The 21,532-nt window shown below is 40.9% G+C and overlaps 1 protein-coding gene across 1 annotated transcript in view; it reads right to left on the bottom strand.

Annotated features, from left to right (window-relative positions):
• The window catches only part of GRIN2B (glutamate ionotropic receptor NMDA type subunit 2B), a 168,836-nt gene that overhangs the window by 14,750 nt on the left and 132,554 nt on the right, over positions 1-21,532 (bottom strand). Inside the window, exons 4-8 of the mRNA XM_026040405.1 lie at positions 13,142-13,350; positions 12,670-12,841; positions 11,872-12,025; positions 10,212-10,337; positions 8,276-8,505 (exon numbers count right to left, since the gene is read on the bottom strand). Coding sequence (XP_025896190.1) covers positions 8,276-8,505; positions 10,212-10,337; positions 11,872-12,025; positions 12,670-12,841; positions 13,142-13,350 — 891 coding nt within the window. The remainder of the gene's footprint in view (positions 1-8,275; positions 8,506-10,211; positions 10,338-11,871; positions 12,026-12,669; positions 12,842-13,141; positions 13,351-21,532) is intronic.

The raw sequence follows: 21,532 nt of genomic DNA, 5'->3' as shown, positions 1-21,532 counted from the left end.
ATTACCTGTGAATATTCTCAAGCTTTCTTGTCTTTGCCAGTCAAATAATATAAGCCTCGATTTATAAACAAAACAAAACAAAACAAAACAAAGAACACAAATTCAATATAATACAGCTTTGGGATGGCATAAAAATATCCTGTGCTCCCCAGACCTTCATATTGTGTTTTATCTTACTATTAAATACCCGTGATGTTTCAAATTTGCTGGCCTTGCTTTGCATAGTGTTTTCACCCATGAATTATTCTAGATGAGTCTGAAGGGAGTTATCAGTATTAATGCAGCTGACTGGCACAAAGTTGGCAAAGAATTAAAGACCATTTTAAAGGAAGATGTGGGGTAGATCAGACCCACAAACACAATGGAAAATGTCCATGAATGCCTAGTGTTGTAATAGACAGGGGTGGGTCAGGGAAGGAAACAAAGCAACCCAGGGACACACAGAGGTGTGTGAGGGGAGGCAGGAGAAAGCAAAAGAAAGGAGTTCAAAAATAGCAACCTTAAAAATAGTTGTCCTTGTAAAATAACTCAGATGAAAGCAGAGATCCCATTGGTGGGAGAGGCCGCCATCACATGCGGTTATTGCCAGAGCAATGAACACAGTAGGACTGTGCGGCCTCCTTGCAAGCTGTATAGCTCTGTGCAGACCAGCTCTGTGCTGCTTCTGCTCTGACTAGAACACCATAAACCTCGGGCAGTACAGTCTCAACTTGAACAGATGGCATTTCAGGGCTCCAGCATCTTCCTCAGTCAGACCTATACAAGCTTGCTGGGACCACACCACCTTTCTGCCGGTCCAGGCTTTAGAGACAGATCAGGCTTATGTGGTCACTGCAGGATCAGAGCACAACATGCAGGCTGAATCCATCCATGACCAAGAAACCAGGCAACTCCTGGGATGGTACCGCTCGCCTGCTGAGAGGGTGTGGACAATATGCAGACTCTCTGTGTAGCCTCTTCACCCAAAAAAGGCTTTGAAACATCCTCATGACACTTTTAGAAAGCTATTAGCTCATCAATCTCATTGTGGGAGGTTCCTCAGGACTGACCAGAGAACAATGCCTRTAGTGGAACTACTGACCTTCGCCAGCCAGGCACGAAAGCTCCTTCCACAACCCTAATATTAGTAGATAGGTATTGAGTACAGTCATACTTGTCGCAATTAAGTCAGGTATGGGAAGTACAGTACACATAGTTTTTGCATGCTTGTGAGTAAAGGATAAAGATCGTTCATCAACTTTAGCATCAAATTGCGCCATATAGGTCATCCTTGGAAGTCTGCTTCCCGCTCAAATGGGACAAAAAGCACATACTGAATAATATTAGCCAGGCATGGGGCAGAAATTGTCAGGTAAGAAAGATGCTGGTTACTCCACTCACATTAATACCATTCGTAGTACCATTCGTAGTACCAAAAATACCATTTTGCTTCAGAGGGAGGAAACTAACTGATGAAAAGGACCTTGAGAAGTGAAGTGATAGCTAAGTACAAAGCAGTTTGAAATCTGTTTTGTTTGCATGTGGTACAAATAGTTTGCAAATTTTGAAATCTTCTGAGAAATTAAGATCATATAGTTTAGTAGAGGAGGATTTACATTTTTGTAGCTATCATCATGAAGAAAGGCAGGTCAGAGCTTGTTTTGTGACTACTAACTGTAGCCTACTTGCTTCAGCAACTAACACAGAGATACCAAATGTGGGGGAAGGCTGTTGTGTTTTTTATGATCTTGTAGCTCTYATTCTCTCACCCCTTTCCCACCAACCATTCAACCATTTCAATCCCAACCACTCAGATGAAGGATGCCAGCTCTTATCTCTCACACTGCCAGCTCTAGTGGCAGGACCATTGTCTTTTATTTGACTGCAGAATACCAAGTACATTTATGGCAGTATATAAATAATAAATAAAAATATTCATTTCCTCCCTCTCTGCTGACTTATACTGACGTGAAAAACAGGATGATTCTATGCTTCTCTCCTCCCTTCGCCCCATTATGTAAGTCTCAGAAGACTGCGTTTTCCCGACTGCCAAACAATTAACACAAAAGTGACCAAACGTCCCCAGAGTCTCCAAGGGGTTAATTCCAAGAGTCAACTGAAAGAAAGAAAAAAAAGGAACAGTGAACAGTGACTGAGGCCTGAAGAATGACAGAATCTAGAGGAATACAAAGCTGCAAACTACAACTGTGCCACATCCACTCCTCCAGCAATTCTCACCTGTTCTGCCTGCAAAACCCAAGGAGTTGTGTTCTTCCCCCTGCCAGCAAGGATGACTTAAGCCTACAGTCTTACTTAGCACATCCACACTCCAAGTATCTCACCTGCTTAAGTTACTGATTAAAACATTTTTACTGCTGTTAATCCTGAYGAATCCCATTACAAATTTCTACTTTCACTAAATTCCTCTAGATTGACGGAGAGAGTCCTGAGAGACTGAATCAAGGCAAAAGCGTATCACAGTCTCCTTGCTGCTCTATGTTGCTCAGCACTGAGCTTAAAAAAGAGGGACACTGACAAAGAAAGTAGGACTGAAGTGGGGGGAGAGGAACAGGAAAAAGAATATGCTTGAAAACCTACTGTTTTAAACATTTATAGTTTTAAAACTACCGAATAACTTTTCAGCATAGCAACACAGAGGTTTGTTCGGAGCATCTCTCAAAGCATAAAAATCATGCCAATCTGAAGAATGCAGAATGACTAAACTTACGATAAATGTACCCATCTACAGCTTAAAAAAAAAAAGAGATCATATCTATGTATACAAAAAGTGTAAATCATCAGTTAGCAAGATACCCGTTACCACCATGTATGMTATATATTTTAGAAGTTATTAATATGAAGATTTTGGTTTGACATGTATTTAAAGAAATAAAATATATAATGCACTATATAGCATTTCTATATAGAGCATACTATAGTAACTGACACTATCCAAGTAAGTACATAGCAATCATCGGACTTTAAAGCATAGAATTTAGAATTCCTCTGAATTTTCTGTATTTCACAATGAATCAATGTTTCTTGTATCAACCACTAGTCAGTATCACAAATGTTATATATAAAGGTTACTCTTAAGCACAAGGCTGAACACAGTTCAACCTATTTGCAGTAAGATGTCCTCCCATAGAAATGCTGTGAAGCGATATTCAACTCCACTCCATGACATAATTTCTAGTATTTGGTTTTTTTCCCTTTTTTTCCTATTTTCCTCTTTTTCCTTTTTTTTTTTTTTCCTAGTAAGATGTGTCCTAGGTTAGGGCTTTTTGCATATTTTAAAATGGTTCTGATTCATATTCAAGAGGACAGAATTTAAAGTTGCATGGTCTTATTGCGTCTAGCTAATTCATAATCTCCACAAAGGTTTCCTGAACAATAAAAATCATAGTGCCGTTGAAAGAACTGTTTATATTCYGCATTTGGAGACTGCCACATAAAGCTTACTTTGTGTCAGGCAGGAATCCAGAAAAGTACCACAAATATTTCTTGACAGTAACACATGATCCCTTGGAAGATTTGTGTTGCCTCCAAGCCACCCTATCAGACCTTCTTCCTTCTGACAGACCTTATGATGTGAAAGAGTGAGCCCCACTTTTGATCTCCGTGGAAAATTTGTGAAAGCTGTTCTACGTTTTTCCTAACCTTCTCCAGAGCATGTATTTGTTGTACAAAATTTGCAAGCTCAGAAAAGCATTTAACTTCAATCATATGAATAAYAGCTCATTGACTTTAATGTCACCACTCATGAGCACAAAGTTAAGAACATGCTTAACTGTTCTGAATATCTGGGATCCTTGTATAATTTAGATTTAATGTGCTGCAGAATATAATGTGGGAAATAATTCATTTTTCAGTTCCATGGCCAAGCATCTATTACTGCAGGAGTAAAGCAGATTCTTTTTTGCAGGTATTTCAGTGAGATTTTCATTTTGTATCAACCTGAAATGTTTTATCCAGCTCAAAATAATCTGTTGCTTTGTTTTCTGGTTATCTCATTTCATCCCTTTCCTTTGTTAGAGAAAACATCTTTTTTAAAATGTAGGTCAATTTTTAAATGAGAGGTATCTTTAGAAAGACAAGTAAAAATATGCATCAAAAATGTCAAACAAAATGTTTTGTTTCAAGTWTTTYAAWWTKWKWTWTTTGGCAAATGTCAGAATTTCCCTCTGCCTTCCTGCAATCTTAAAAAAGTATCAGGTAGTTTTGATTCCATAATTAAGCTTTTGGAAAAAATCCGTATCTAACCTATGCTGCACAGAAAAAGGCCCCTCTTCTCAAAATTCCATGAACATCCTAGAAAGCAAATAAATCAAATACACCCAATATTCCATCAATCTGTATTAATTTGAAGAGATGCAGGAATCCATTTCTCTCCTTTTTATGTCAATTAAAAATTACCATTTTGATATTTTACAAGCTTCTTTGGTATTTTCAGCTAATTCTTAGGCATGGATACTATTTTATTATTATTATTAAAGTACTGCATTCTAAATTATTTTATTTAAATGCCCTGCTGGCCATCCACATTTCCTTTTCTTCCATTACTACTGTTTATGAATGGAAATTACGTGCAGTTATTAGATTATTTCACACATTTGTCCATTTTATACAATCTTTCCTGTATTTATTGCCTTCGTTAGACTCAAATACCGCAGGCACTTGTTTCTCTAATGCGTCTGCAACTTTCCCAGTATTGGAAATTGGGTTATATCTCCTGATTACAGCCAGACAAAATCCAGACCTGGGCACAGGCTGCAGTAGCCCGCGACAGGCCGTGTTGCCAGCAGGGCTTTCGCAGGGGGCCTGGGCCATGAGGGACCCCCGTGCAGCCCGAGGCGGCGGGTTGGCATTTGCACAGCACTCCGGCTAGGCTCGTAGGCGCATTAGTGCTGCAGCGGGGGGCTGCCCCATGCCAGCACAGCTCCACCACTTCCAGGAGCAGATCCAGCCTCTCCRCTTGGCTGAGCAAAGCGAACAGGCGGACGCGGTTGGTGCTGGTTTGGCATCTGTGTAGGGGGAGGGCGATTCAGCAAGCCCCACAGCACCTCGCCAGAGCACAGGGGGCACATGTAAAGGGCGAAAGGGAGTTCCTACCCAACCAAGATTCATGGGGCCACTGATGCTCTCAAGGAGGAGCAGGCTTTTCTCTCCAAAACTGTTCACAGCTATAAGAGAAATCAGCTATAAGAGCCATATATAATACAATTTAGCAGCTGTAAGGGTTAATGTGGAGGAGTTAACAGCCAAAGTGATGTGGTTTCCTGGGTCAGCTCTGGCATCAGTTCCTGAACAGCTGAGCAGAACAGGGTAGTAGCACTGAGCAGGGTGGATGCTTACCAGAGTGAATCCCCAGAGCTAGAGGAGTGTGGCAAATGTCACAAAGCTCAGCGTAGCAAGACTGCAACCACCCTCCATCCCACCTATTACCCCGCAACGGGGATACATGCTCCTGTCCTGCTCAGATAGGCCTGCTCAAACATCTCCACCACACAGTAGAGACATGACCTTAGTCACTGTCTTACATGTCACCAGAAAGAAAATGCTGGGGCAGAGCCAAGAAGCCAGATCCTTACACAGCAGGAGCATTTCAGCATATTTTTCTGGGGAAACCAAAGGTCAGCAGCTGTTGCCATCTCTTACAGTGGCTTTTCTTGGGCAAGGATTGCAGCATCCATGGAGGCCTAGGTGGGTGTTGTAGTGGGGTAGCCAGGCTGACCTTGGTAAGCTTTCCCCAGCCAGGCACAGTAATGGGCTTTGTGAGTGCATCTGGCCTTCTGGCTGCTGTACAGTGCCAGTGGGATACCTTCGCCAGGTACTGTCATGCTACAAAAGCAGCAGATCTGTTAGCAGATCCAAGTCTAGGGAAAGAGGAACAATATACCTTAAAGTCCCTCTAGGGAAAGAGGAACAATATATCAGTCCCTATATATCAGTTTGGATTACATCCTCTGCTGGATATAGGTGCCTTCCCCAGCTGACACAGCAGGTCAAGAGGTTTATATCTCAGCCCTGCCATGGAAATGAGTTATTACGTTGGAGATGAAGGATCCGAGAGCCATACGCTTTCCTCTTGGTCTCCTGGCACTGGGCAGCAACTGTCTTATTTGAAAGACTGAACTGACCAGTTTAAACTGATAGGAAAAGAGAAGAGCACAGCACACATCCATCTCCCCTGGGTAGAACTCAGCCCTGTATAGGAGATGTAGTACTGCCTGAGTCCCACTTCAGGACTACACAGAGGAGGTAAGTGAAATATAAGCAGTGTTCACACATTAGAAGAGGAAAAAAAGAGGATATTCAAAAGGATGAATTCCTCCCAAACCCAGGCATCCTGAAACGGCACAAAGGATGCTTGAACGGCTTCTCTGAAATTCTGGCTGCACACATGAAGTGAGTGTAAATTCATTAGCCCTGAAGATCAAGCTTATTCACTCAGGTCTTTTGGACAGAATCATTCCCACCTGCCAATATTTTTCAGAGGCAGCAGTTGGCTTTCAGTTTTTATTGGGCAGTTTTTATCTGATTCCAGATTCTGTGGTAAAACTCCATTTTATCCAAACATTTCACTTGCACTAGGTACTGCGTTTGAGGCATGCCTGTGATGTGTTCTTCCCCAAGAAGCACAGCATATATGCTTTATGAGAGCAAAGGCAAACCCTGGCATGTCAGCAAATAAAAGAGGAAGAAAATGACCTCAATGCAATGCACACAGGGGACCCTACAGCGATATTGACCAAAATAGGACAGAAGATCTGTATCCAAGGCTTTATCAAGCTCCAGGAGTTCTCGATTTCAATTGATATTTCATACACATATCTCTGCAGGTACAAAGAATACCTTGAAAAACATGAGAATCAAAGAGCAGCGCTCTCTGTGCGCCTAGGCACAGCCTGAAACAATAGCTTACAGGTATGAACTACCCCATCTAGCTCAAAGAGTTGAAAACCTAATGATGACAAACTAATGTTAACTCTTTTTCTGGCTGTCGGGTTTTGAACAAGTGCCTTCAGTTTTAGGGAGTTCATAGCCTCTAAGGAGTCCCCATAAGGTAGCTCAGAAGAGTCCTTAACTCAGCTTCTCACACCTATAACRGCCTCCCTCTGTTAAAAAAGAAAATATCTCCCTACCCTGCCTTATCACAGAGGAATGCAACTGAGGCTGAAATGAAAACAAACAACAGCAGGACTTCTCCATGGATTGTGTTATTCTGTGTCATATTTCATTCCAGGATAAAAACAATGAAAGAGGGGAAAAAAACTTTAAAATGAACATGCTATGGATTTTCTAAACTACCGCACAGAACACTGTATACACAGGGGACCTGACCACCATTTATTTCTAGCCTACCATGGAGGACTCAAGAGACAGTAATTATAACCACTCCAGCAGTAGCTAACTAATACGTACAGTCCATTTCTTGCTGCTGTTCTCAATAGCAGTGTGTGCAGCCTACTGCTATGGGGTTGTCCTACAATGATGTGACCTCTGAAGCAGCCCCAGTGATTCTGTAATGAACTCAGCATGGGCAAGGAAGTCTCACAACACTCAATTCCTTGTGAGTAACCTCACAGCAAAAAAAAAAAAAAAAAAAAAAAAAAAAAAAAAAAAAGAGTGGTGTACACAGGCTGAGACCTTTGTAAGCCAAACAGTGCTTGCATGCATGAACAATCTCTTCAAAATCCTCAGTGTACAGAGCCCAGCAGAAGAAAATGCTCTGTGAGAACAAAATGCAGAACATGTAAACAAGGCAGAAAAACACTCTCTGAACAGGGAAAGATATGCTAAGCTTCCAAAAACCTTGGGAAAAAAAAAAGAGAGTATAACTTAAAATACCGGCAATGGTAAATCAACGAAGTCACATTCATTTACCCCCATGGGCAGAACTAGTCCCCAGAATAAACTAACAGATCATATCTGCTATTCAAGTGGCTGCAGTTCCCACACAGACACATCATTTTTTTCCCAAAAGAAACAGGATACAAACATTAAACACATCATCTCCAAAACTCCAGTAAATCATTTTTGTTGCCAGTCAAGGTGTAGTTTGGGATCATACCAGCAAATACAGTTCAGTCCTGTTTCCCTAGTTCACTCCTGAAGTATTTTAAATATGTAAAAGCATGACTGAACCCCAGAGAAGGGCAAATGTGCTATTTCAACTAGGTACTACAGCATTATGACTCTGAAAAATTCGGACACGTCACCAGTAAAACCAGAGAAGAGACAGCAGCCTCCTCTGTGGAAAAAGCTGTTTTTAGTGTTCAAGTGGATCCATTACCTTTTTGTCGCTCAAGCCAGACACCTGGTCCACGTATTCTTCTTGGATCATGAAGGCAGCCAGGTTGGCAGTGTAGCTGGCCAGGAAGATGACAGCAAAGAAGGCCCACACAGACACCATGATCTTGCTAGTAGTACCCTTGGGATTCTGCACTGGCACAGAGTTGTTGAACACCAGCCCCCACAGCAACCAGATAGCTTTGCCAATGGTGAAAGAGGGACCTCCTGGCTCTAGAGCAATAGAGAAACAAAATCCCATGGTGAGCACCTCTTAATAAGTGGTCTGCCTTCTATTTGCATGTTTACTTCAGAGATAACAGTAGGTTCTATTCCCATATGAGAAGAATCTGCACCTATGTTCATAACACTGTATCCAAGCAAGGTGTGACCCTGGAAAGTGGCTTTTTTTTTAATATAAAATATTTTTTTCTTAAATAATAATAATAATAAAAAAAGATTTTACCTCTCAAAAGATTTCTGGTGAAACCTTGTGCAAAATCTTTTTTTTTTTTTGTATGTGATTGGAAGATCTGAAAATTAAAAGATTCTTTTTTTTTGATTCAGGTGATGTCACCAGAAGTAGAATTTGCTCATAAAAAAACCTCTACCCTTTCCAATTGTTCAAGAGAGATGTTGTCTTTGCATTTTCAGCATAAACTGGTGCAAAATATGACCTTCACAGTTCTTGTATAGGTACAAGGAATAGCATCATCTGAAAATAACAAGACTATCCAACTACCTTTGTAAATGGGTTTTATTATCCAGTTTGAGGAAGACACATAAGCCAGAGATGAACCCAAATCCCTCTCCCCATGTGCTGCTTCTATGAAAGAGATATAAGTGGCAAATATTCTTATCTATTTCAAGAAAATCATCGGGTCTGTCCTGGATAGCCCAGGAGCAGAATATGTGTTTCAGAAGCTATTTTTCCTATGTTCACCTTTGAGAGCTGAAGCCGATTGCTGTGTCTGCTGATGAAGCACCACACTTGAAAACTTGTGAAATCCTGCATATTTCCCTGCAGTCTCCGATTCCCTGCATATTTTAGTTCCATTAGTAGGAACTCATACCAAAATCTGCTCAACTTGAGCAGAAGAGGAGATGTCAGGGAGATTGTTGCCTGAATTACTCCAAGGATTTCCCTCTAGATACTCCCATCCCTTCAGCATGGGAGCCCTCTGGTACAGTTTGAGGTCCTGTCACTTTTCCTATGGTGATACATTGTCTCTCCCAAATTTTAGATTAGCCTTCCATGTTTTATCTATTTTCTTGTCTACGTTCATGCTTATACAGGTTTGGTGCTGTTGACTGAGGTTAAGATTGCCTCCAACAGAGGTGCAAAAAAGATGACAGTCCGGAGACAGTTCACTCACTTGTTCCCAATATTCCCTACTTCCTTTATAAAATACTCTCTTGTCCACTCCCAGAACAATGAGCTTCTCACTTACTCAACTGACTTTGATAAGTCTTAGAGCCAGTCAGGGGAGAGATATGCCCAGGTGACAGATGTGCAGTCTGGAGAATATAAAACTATGCTGAGGCCAACAGAGTAGCTTGCTTTTAAGTGAGATATAGTACTGAAGGACAGACTGAAAATGCAGAGCCTTCTGATTGCCTCAGAGAGCAGCACCACAGACACTGCCAGCACCAGCTACCAGAACCCAATTTCCCCTCAATGAGAAGTGAATGGGAGCTCGTACGTGCATTAGAGATGAAAGGCGACACAGCTCGGTCTCCTGAGCCAAGCAAATTATCCATTATACACATCTGTTCTCTTCAGAGCCRTTTTTCCGCCTCTCTCCCTGCCCTCTTTAGTCAGAATGCACAGATTGGAGTGGACTAGATCCATATCATGTTTTAGGCAAAGGAAACACCACTGATGAAGGAACGGGGATTAGAAGTGAGAGAGGATCATAATAGGAAATGAATCCCCTTACCTCTGCCATCAGCAAGGCACCGATTATAGCCCACAGGGCTGAAGTACTCAAAGACGAAGACAGCCACTGCAGAGATTATAAGCAGCATCACAAACATCATCACCCATACATCAGCACTGAATGGCTCTGGAGAGGAAGAGAAAGTCATGGTGAAAGGTCAGATACACTACAGCGACCTTACCCCTTCTTGACCTCTTTTGCCCTCCATAGGATCCTCATGAAAATGGGGCAAACTAGGTTAAGTAAAAAAAAAAAAAGTTAAAAAAAAATGCTGTGAAGCATTCAGCCAGATCTTGAACTGAAGATGTGGAGTTTCTTTTTCTGTAATGACTGTATTCATTCTTACAGCTACATTTGTGACACATGGCTCCATCTGGAACTACATGCAGCCATTGTGACATGCRCTGATGAAACACATTGATAAAAGATTGTTCCCAGGAAGTCCTCCAGCACCATCTGGAGAGAGTGAGGAAAATCAGACAGAATTGGCAGAGGCTGAGACAAGCATCTAAACTTTCAAGATGTTATTGAGCCAAAGAGGATCTCCAAATTTCTGAGGTTTAGCCATAATGGTTATAYTTTTTCAACAATTCCATTCCTGTAGCAGCAGGAACACTGGCTCATTCTAGAAATGTCATTATTCACATTCTGCAAATATGTAATCCCTTTCAGGACTTCTCCAAGCCTGAACAGATAAAGGTGAGATAGAACCAGGTCATAGAATCTTAGAACTTTGCTCCAGACTTTAGCCAATACTAGAATCTCATTTTATTTGCAATTTAAAAAACACTGAGTTATTTTTACTGCTGCTTTTACATGCCCTGGCAATATTGGTGGACATAGCTAAAGGCAAAAACTACGTAAGAGTGAGTAGCCATGAAACTCCTCATTAAAGAGGTTTGGAAAAATAATCTTTATCCATATAAAGTTACTTCTGTTTGTAAAYGTTCTCAAGATCCTGGCACAGAGAGAGAGACAGGAATTATATAACTCATATAGTGTGTTTGCTGCATCATAAAGTATTTTATAAAGCCAAACAGTAGATTCTAGGCATAGATGCCTTGGGAAAATGCAGTATCATTTCTGCATTCTTTGATTGCCCTGCATTACTGAAGGACATTAGAAACAATTTTATTAGAAGGCATGGTGTTAGCTCAGTAAAGAACTGATGACACAACTCTTTTTTTCAGAAACTCTATTAGATCTTCAACTTTCATCAGCTGCTCTATCAAAGGAGGGTCAAGTTAATTTCTTTACAAATAATGTATCTAAAAATGCAAAATTTCCTTGCTAATTGTGATTACTAAGTAGAATGGCACACCAAGTATAAGACCTGGATCAACTTTTTTCTGACTTTGAATATGCTATTACTGTATTCACTGGTAAACTATATGTAGTAGCATAGATGACAATTCTGAGAGAGACAATTCTCTGACAGAATAAGTATTGAGAAATGTCTTGGAACTTCTAGGTAATGTGTTTGCATTTGCCTGGATTTTGCTTGCTTGGGATTTGGAACTAAATCATCACAGTTTATTTTTATATACCTGTCCCACAGGTATATCCTAAAAAGGGACTTTCAGTCTAAGAATCACAAACAACCTTCACCTAATTTTTGATGAACATAGGGTGAGGTTTTAATTTTAGATTAAAATGATACCTAAGAAGGCAGAAGGTGAGACAGTTCCATTGCTACGTGACACCATGACGCTGATTCCTGTCTCAATGAAGGGCACAGAGAAATCCACCACTTCTGAACGCTCCTCATTAATGGTAAGGGATCCCACAGCCATATAGGCCCGTTTGGTGACAACCTGGAGAAGGGAAAAAAAGAGATCATATGCAGACCCAAGACTAATCTCTTCTGAGAATCACAGGCAAACTTCTTATCAACTTCCTGCCTTTCCAGAGTGTCTTTTAACTCCCATGATTCCCCTTCCCTGTATTGTTTCTATTGGCTCTTCTTTCTAATCTTCCATCGGGACACCTTCTTCCAAGAAATCTTTAGAAATTAATCTTCCCCTCAAGGCTGGTATGTATATAAAAATAAATCCACAGAGGTCTTAGGATAAACATATCATGTATTGAGAAGATGCCTTATCTCATTTTTCTGTCCTTGCTTTCTCTTCCTTCTCACACTGCAAAGTCTTTTATTATTCTTTATATACCTTCTATACAGTCTAAGCTTAATCTAGGTTGCAGCCTCTTTTGTGCATAGATATCGCCCTCTTGCTTTGACTGTGAAGGCCAGATCTGTGACACTGTAGGGAATAATAATTAATCAATGAGCAGGAAAGGTGGTCATGGTCAGAGTGTCAAAGCAGATTAATTCATCCCATGTCCAAAAAGGATCCAGGTCAATTATTTCTATAGAGTCTCTTCTATGCCTTCCCAGGAAAGAGACTCAGTAATAAGCCCCAGACAGGGATGCATCCCATGCCCTCCTTTTGCTGCTGACCTCTCCAATCATTCCATTCCACGTCCCATTGATCTTTTTCCCATGCTTGCCATTAGTCACTAGGTAGAGGTCATAGGTAAACTTGACAGACTTGGAGATTTTCTTGAGGATGTCAATGCAGAACCCTTTGCAACATTTCTTCATGTAATCTGGCTCCTCATCAGTCTTGTTCCTGCCAGACAAGAATTATGGGTTAAAAGACTAAGGAGAGTTTCCTTAATGCCCCTCTGCCATCAGCATGCTTTCCTCCCACAGCACACCATGGTGGACTTCACTTTTACTGTCTATGGTTGAGGGGACATATTGTGATGACTAGACCATCAAGGCCAGCCATGAATAAGTCTGGGTCAGGTTTTGCAAACCCAAATGACTTTTCTGAAGAGCATTTTCATGTTTTGCCAGTATTGACCCCTCTACATTCTTCTGAGAAGGGAGGACCCAATATGAGGGAAAAAAAAMCAGGAGTGCATACTCAGTCACGATGCGTTTTTGACACGGGACTGTGTTCCTCATGCAGGTGCCACTGAGGGGGTCCACGTTCTCCACAATGACGAATGGTGCCTCTTCGAGGGTCACAATGCTGAGATGATCGTCCTCACGTTCCTCAGAATCAGGATACAGCTCAAAGCGGGGCCATACGTAATACTTCATTTGCAACTTTTTTTCTTTCCATTTTCCCACCTGTGGAGACACACACAATGAAAGGTCRACTTCCAGCTGTCCTGTCACTCTGCAATGACCACGGGTCCTTCTGGTGGTTTAGGCAGGAGTACCAGCCTGGAGTGCCCATGTTTACAACCCATGTGAGAAGGAGGCATCACTAAGGAGAAGGCCCTGAGAACACTGGGTTCAAACCAGAGGGTAAAGGAGAGAAACAAAAGAGTTTGAGGGTATCTTATCTCTCTGGCAGTCTCACTTGCTGAGCAAGTGAGTTGATGAATATGGGGGAGGAGCGGTGCCATCACTACGGTCAAACAGATATGTTGTCTCAGCTTTCTCAGCTGAGAACAACAGCAGAGCTTATCTCCTGAAATGTAGACTTCAGCCCGTTAGCCACAATAAAAAAGGTCTTTTTCCCCCCATGTTAAAAAGAGRAGAAATCAAAACAAATACTGAAAAAAAGTCATTTTGAAACAGAGAAATTGAAATGCTTCATTTTGAGAAGTCAAAAGAAATTTTGTTTAATCTTCGAAAACKTTGTCCTTTGTTTTTGGTGAAATTTATCCATTAGTTTAATTTTAAATGAAGTTCTTTTTGCTTGGAAATGACTCCTGCTTGTAGAAAAAGGCTGCCCATCCTGGTCATGACTGACTGACTTCTCCTGAGAGACAGAGGACATAGGCAATTGAAGAGGGAGATGTTCTGCATTTTCAGGAGTGTCTTCACAGGAGAATCATAGAATCATAGAATCCTTTAGGTTGGAAGGGGTCTTTAAGATCAAATGATCTCTAAAGGACTCTAAAGTCCAACCCCTCTGCACACGCAGGGTCACCTAGAGCATGTGGCACAGAATTGCGTCCAAGCAGGTTTTGAAGATCTCCAGAAAAGGAGATTCTCAGCAACCTGTTCCAGTGCTCTACCACCCTCACTGTCAAGAAATTTATCCTTAAATTCCTGTGGAATTTCTGGTGCTTCATTTTGTGGCTATTTCCTCTAGTTCTATCAGTGGCCGCCACTGAAAAGAGGCCACCCCATCCTCCTTACTCCCTATCTTCAGGTATTTATAAACACTGATCAGATCTCCCCTCAGCCTTCTCTTCTTCAGGCTGAACAGGCTCAGCCTGTTCAGCTCTCAGCCTTAAATTTAAGAACTTAGACAGAGATGCTTGTCTAACAGCAGTTCTCATTATTTCCTGCTAAGAGCTCACTAAAATATCTCCTCCTGTCTTTACATAATGACTCAGTTACATAGTTTAGCTGGAGACAAAGAATTGCTTCGTGTTTCTGACATGTGAAAAGGAAAATCTAGCATAAGTTATGATTTTCACTCTTGCTATATTTCCATAAGGAAATATTGCAGTCTTTTCATTTTCCACAAYGTGATATTTTCTAAGTAAAGAGAGATAACATTTATAGAGGTCTAAAAAAGAGGAGTGGGACTCATTTGCCTTATAGCTTCTGCCACAAGTAAGACTTTTTGTTTTGAAGCTGCTCCCCTCCCTGAAGAGATGGTACATTTAGGACACCTGCTGCCCATGATAGACTATTTCTTCCAKAAATTCCAGGAAAATAAAAAACCCACCACTGGCTATACTTTCAACTCTCAAAGTCTTGCCTTTGTTCTCCTTTCCCCCCATCACAGTTGACACTAATTAGCACCTTGGTTGGCAGCTTGAGCTGGGAGTGCAAGAACCTAACTGGGCTTGAGCACGAACTTCCCGCTCGCTCTTTCCCCACTCATTCCTCAAAGAAAGCCCTCCAGGCCAGTGCTGAGACACGCTGATGGCAGAGGCAATGTGCATGTGTGGGAAGCTTGCGCGACTGCTCTTAGCACCTTAGTACCTGCTCGGTGGGTAAACAGAAAAGCTTCATTCCACTGCAACCCAACACCACCTCCCACCGCCCCCAAATTTCACTCATTTATTTATTTAAATGACAGGAAGGGAGGGAGAAGCACTTATTAGAGGCTTATTAGGTGTCAGCGGTTATTTTGTGAAACTCAAAGCCCAGCTGGGGTTTGGCATTTGAAAGCAGMCAGAATTCACATAAAACACTTGTCACCTTCAAAACAAACAAACAACTGCTTCATCTGGCCATGAAAGAAAAAAAACACTCTGGGGAGCTTGTGGAGGGAAATGAAAGGCAGAACGTAGCACCCGGAGATAGCAGCTTCCCACCTTATTACTTGGGTGAGAAAGTACCCCCAGCAAGAGCAGTGCTGTGTGTTTTTTTTTTTTTTTTTTTTTTTTTTTGTGAGATGGGGGTAAGCAGCCATGCAGCTGTTCTGACCCTTCCTGAGGACCCTCACAGTCAGCATCTAGCAGAAAAGGACAAGTAGTGCATGCATGTCTTGCTCCCTGGACCTGCACCTGTGCCTGTTTGCAGGAGAGAACAGGGCACCTAGCTATTTTAGTTTTTTCTCTCTTTTTTTTTTATTTTTCTTATTTAGCACATAGAGAGAGTTTATTTCATTTTTTAAGTACACTTTGAGCAGGTGAAGGATGGCTGATTGGGAACCCCAACCACTGGGGTCCCTTTTGGCCATAGAAGAGGGTAGCCTTTTCTTTTGGCTAGCACAGCAGACACTGTGCCCCCTAGACTAGTTGCTAAGCCTTGATGTAGCAAATGCATTTCTGAGGGGATTAAGAGCACATATTCACAACTGCCTGCTCAGCCCTCAACTCAGCTTCCCACTTGTTGACCACCCGGGTCAATTTAGCATCATCTGGGTCACCTATTTCAACCRTATATCTTTACCCCACTTTTAATTAATTAAGCTCAAATCTCCCAAACCAGCTCAGTGAAGCCACCAGACAAGCAGAATAACACACAAGGCTCAGGAGGGACTGGTCATTAAAATGCTGTGCAGAGCAGACTAGGTTTCAGTTCACTAACATTAACTTATCATAGGAATGAGCAGTTGATGAAAGAGACATCTTGCAGTATCTCAGCTGTGCTTAGATACCACAGTAATAGGCATGATATAAACCTCTAAATGATAAATTAGATCAGATAGACAAAGTCAACTCATAATTACCCAGAAGTTCCCTGGGACAGAAGGGAAGTTCACAAGGCTGCGTGCCAGGCACGTTTCACTGTGTTGTACTACCGCATGGCTGACATTATGAAATTAGAGTAACAATGACAGTCTTGCAAGAACTTCCTCCTAAGCACTGAAGCATCTAGCTGCAAATATGGTAGTACATACCCTGTTTCCCTATTATCCAATAAAATCCTTATAAATTGTCTAAGAATGAGAAAAAAAATAGGATATAAGTGAAAGCATAGCCTGTATTTTAACTGTGAAGTGTCTCAAGAACACATACATATCTTATATTTTATAAGTTGAACAATTAGGAATGCTAAATAATTACCTACACACACATCTGCAGACATGTGCTGTTATGAATAASTAAAATCAGGAAATCTTTGTGAATAAAGGAACAGGAGCAGATTTCACTAGTGCTCGTGCAAGCGAGAGTCAAATGTGTATGCACTTGAAGTGCTTAAAGAGTAGAGGGCCTAGTTGCATGTGGGGAAGGACAGCTAGGATAATGAGAAAAGCCAGATGTGCGAAGGACAGACAAGTACAAGAGAAAGCAAGCTAGAAATGTGCATTCTGTACTAGARAATCTGCTGTGAGAGGGAAGGAGCAATTCACTGTGGGGACAGAGGTTAGCCACAGCAGAATTAAATGTCACAGATTTGTCCAGGTAATGATGCCGACTCTTAAAGAATATAACCTGCCAAGCTGTGCAGAGCAGAGCAAGGCACTTTTGAAGTCTCAGGGTACTTGGTATTAACAGCTTGTAAACTGCTGTTACTTAGGTTCTGCTCAATGCTTGCCTCAGCAAAAACAGGAAAAATAAACCATTCCAGGCATCCTACATATTTGTCATCCTGCAGCTTCAAGACCTACCAGGTGTTCTGCGATCAGTGTCCAGCCACTCAAACTCCCATTAGGAGTCTGCGAGGATCACAAAATCAGCAAAAATAAGGATGGAAGGGATCTTTAAAAAATCCCTTGCTAATCACATTCTGTAGTCCCTGGGTATGATCCTACATACCAAACCTCTCAGGACTGGGGTCCTAAGAGCTTAAATTTCATCTTAACTAATGAGCTACTTCTCCTTAATCTGCCTGTATTACATCCAATCTTATAAAGAAAAGAATATGATTTGGAGGTGGATCCAGAGGAGGTTTGGAGGTGGATCCAGAGGTGATGAGGGAGGGGAGTAGCTAATTGTTACCATAAATTCAAGTTACTACCTTCGATAACAAGCTGTTAGGAGGAGGAGAAATCCAACATGATTGCAAGGAAGAAAGTGAGAGCTATTGCTATTGCAGAATAAAAATTAAATCAACTGCGTATGCTATTGGTTTGCTTAAGTGTAAAAGCTATCCGTAATAGAAAAAAGGTAGGATTGCTTACACAAGAGGAAAATAAGTTAGAATCTTCCCAAAGCCTTCCAGCAGGGCAAGAAAGTACCTTAACCACTGCATGATGCAACCAGAATAAAGGTATACTAACGTGCATCTTTAATCAGAGATGTTGTAACATATTACTCCATGAAAATAATTCTTAGCAGAGCTTTTTCTCCCTCCCAGTGAATACTTAGGCTTGTAAGAGCCATTTGTGAAAGGTATTTGTCTAACCTGTCCTTACACTGGCAGAGCTTCTAGTCTCTGTGGGAAGTCCGTTCCAGTCTTTAACTATGCTTCCCCTTAGAAAGAGGGCTTTTTCTTGATATTTAACCCAAATCTTTCTTGCTGCAATTTAAACCAAGAGAGTGTATTTTCTTATTCTTCTGCATGYGCTCTTTTTAGTGTTATCAGGTCGGTAAGATATTTATAACACAGAAGAGGTGACAGTCTCATTCAATGGATATCATATAGGCTACATTGGCAAAAGCAACCACCTGTTCAAATAGCCAACACCCATTTACAAAACCCTACTCAAATTTGTAGCACCAAGCTACAAACCAAAAAGAACAAGTTACTCACATGAATTTCCAAGATTACCTGCTCTAGCCAGGGCAGAAGTCAATCTTTGAGCTTTTCCTAATATGTAGAAGTAGAATTACAGAACACAAAAGCATATGGAGAATCTTCAAACTAAATAATAATAACAGTAATAATAATAATAATAATATTAAAGGCACAAAATCCCCTGCAGACTTAGCTTTCAAAAACTAGGCAGAGTACAAAATCTGAGGTTACAGTCTGGGTGAAAATGGAGGTATTCATATTGATTTCTTGTAGAAAATGCTTAAAAACATAGGGTCCTGATGTAGAGAGGAGGTTTAGGAGAAAATGTTGATCTTCAGGCTTTTCTTATTCAAGATATTGCAGGTGAACTATACTGGGCAGGTCTTTTGCATTGTTCTTATTCAGGCCCCTACTTCTACCATTCCTTGCAGTTCTCTTTTGTGTTTTATTTTTTTCTCTCTTAAGTCTTCTGTCACTTGCTGCCACTCCTGATACATAAGAGATGCCAGAGAAAGAATAAAAGGGATTTGGTTTCATTTACAAAATAAAAAGACCATTCTAAACAAACCTTGGACTCCATTTTCCTTAATTCCTAAAAATTACAAACAATGTTTCCTCTCTTTTTACTCTCTGTCTTCTAGTAGCTGAGAGGCTTCTTCATTTGAGTGTTGTAGCACTAAGGCATCAATACAGGGAAGTGATAGAAAATCACCGATTCCCTATGTTGTCAAAGACCTTTTGGACCTTGCTTCCAGAATGCCCTGGATAGATAAATMCAGAAAGGCTCACAAATAGTATGGAAATGAGCAGACAGATACACACATACACACATTTGACAGAGCTTGATGAGAAAACACTTGTGGCATGTAATTGTGAATGGTGCAAATGGGAAATCTATTCTGTCTTTAATATTTGCTGTCAGATAATTAATAGAAAAATTATGTAAATTTTAAACATGATTTTAATACATGGAAAAAAWAWATATATATAAGAAGTAGTAGCAAAGTAGGGTGTCGGGCAGCTAGGTAGAAAAATACTGGTGTTACTGGCAATATAGTTGACAGCCCCTCTGGGAAATGAGAGGCCAGTAATGTCAGAACAGTTGTTACAGATCCTGAATGAGGACACGGGAAAAACAGAACAACTAGGCAGGACCCCAAAAGAGCTATTGCAAGAATAACACTAACACCATAGAAATAGCAGTTATAACTGGGACACAGCCAATGGAAGGTAAGCACAGCCCAGGGTACATAAAAGTAGAAGCAAACTGGGGTGCAGGGAGGGTGCTGTTGTAACCCTAATGCTGCAGTTTAATGAAATAAAAGAGGGTTGAATAAAAGAGGATAATTTGCACTCAAGATAGTTTTGGAGAGATTTGGACAAGATATTCCATTGAAATTGAACTACTGAGATCTACTGTAAATCCACAGGCTTGTCCTTCAGTAGGCATGGAGATGTCATTTATGTTATTAAAAGGAAATTATATCAGAAACTAAGTCATTATGGGAGCCTTTAGTTTCCTAGAGATAAGGTGAAGAACAAATGCAAATTTTAGCAGCAGCACCCTTATGTCTTTTTTTTTTTTTTTTTTTTTGACCTCATAGTTGACACATTTCTTCACCCCAAAATTACTGATTAGACAATAGGTCTTACTGTTTTACACTCAGTTTGTGCAAATGGCAAAGAACCTTACAGAAAAGCTAGTTATCAAAAATAACCTTGGATTGAGTGATTAGGGGAACCGAGAGCCTGCCTTAAAGGAGGAGATTAAAAGGCTTGTTTAACCTAGATAAATGAAAGCCAAGAGGGGATATGAATGCTCTCTATAAATAAAGGGGGGACAGATGCACAAGGGAGGAAAAAAAAGTTTCTTTTAAATAGAAAAACAACATTGGTACAGGAGYAAGTAGTTCAAAACTGGCTGTGAGGAAATTTGTCTTGAAAATAAGATTTTTTTTTTTTTAACCATTAAATAAGGGAGGTTTTGGAACAGCTGTCCAAAAAGAGTAGAGAAAGCAACTTAAGTGAGGTTAAGACAATACACTGCTGATTTGTATAGCGTTATATAATGTTCCTACATACAGCAGGAGGGATGGGAGCAGATGAGCCTTTCCAGTCCAATGGCCTTAAGTAAACAGAAGAAAGAGGACGAAATCCTCTATGGAAAACCTTTTCTCCTTGGCTTTTCTGTCTGCAGATGTCAGAACATCATCTAAATCATCATCTCTCTTTCCCCCAACTCATCCACACAAACAAAAAGGCTCTTCTGATTGGTGTCTACACACCCTAGGCCCACAGTTCCCTCTTTCAGCAGCAAAACCATTTCATCTGACCTAAGACTAGACCATTCCTCTTAGTCTTTAATCAAGCTTGTTAAGTTATAAGAGTAACTTAAGTTATAAGTCATTCTCACGGTGGTAACAACAGCCATTTCCAAGTAATGTTATCTCAGTGATGCTGCAAGCCTGTATTTTCAGGCAGGCTGGTCTACAGCTAAGCAAGCAAGTGGAGAAGAGATGCCACAGAGAGCAAAAATCTCCTGTTTACAAACACTTACAGTGATTAATTAGCCACATCAGCTAAAGCAGACAAGAAATGGTTGTGAACACACCACATGCAAAATTAATTAACACAGAAAAAAACCTTCCTTCCTGAACCTCAAGTTCACCTTCCACAACTACCTGGGGAAGGCTGCTTCTCCACTGCACCTGCAGAAGCAGGAATTACTTCTGATGGCCTTTCAATTAAGTAAGGAGCATACAGGAGATGGTGCAATTTTCTTCCCTCTATTTTTGAACAGCACCTACAGTATGCCAGAGGGAGGCATGGCACGAAATAAGGACAGGATGAAGTTCCTGCTGTTGCTTTACATCTCATTTCTGCAGCTCTGAGAATAAAAGCACTTTTCAGAAATGCAATACCCCTGCTCACTGAGGTCTGGCATTTACATAGCTCTTGCCATTTTTTGCAGAAACATTTATTTCCTGGACCATTTATATGCTTTTTACAGTTGCTGAGGTCCTGTCCTCTGCCAGGACTAGCCTGAGAAGCTTAATGAGATATACTTTGAAAGCTTCTGTCTTCTGCAAARTGAATGAACTATAAAATTCCACCAGTGTCAATGAGGGGCAGGAATGCCAAGGTGTTTGCCTCAGTAAATCATACACCTAAGCCAGAAGATATCAAGAGAGGGTTAAAGAGCTGATAGCTCTCA

This window comes from Nothoprocta perdicaria, unplaced genomic scaffold (genome assembly GCF_003342845.1).
Source record: "Nothoprocta perdicaria isolate Ctin4 unplaced genomic scaffold, notPer1 scaffold_256, whole genome shotgun sequence".
Lineage (NCBI taxonomy): Eukaryota > Metazoa > Chordata > Aves > Tinamiformes > Tinamidae > Nothoprocta > Nothoprocta perdicaria.
This window is presented reverse-complemented; position numbering and strand designations above follow the sequence as displayed.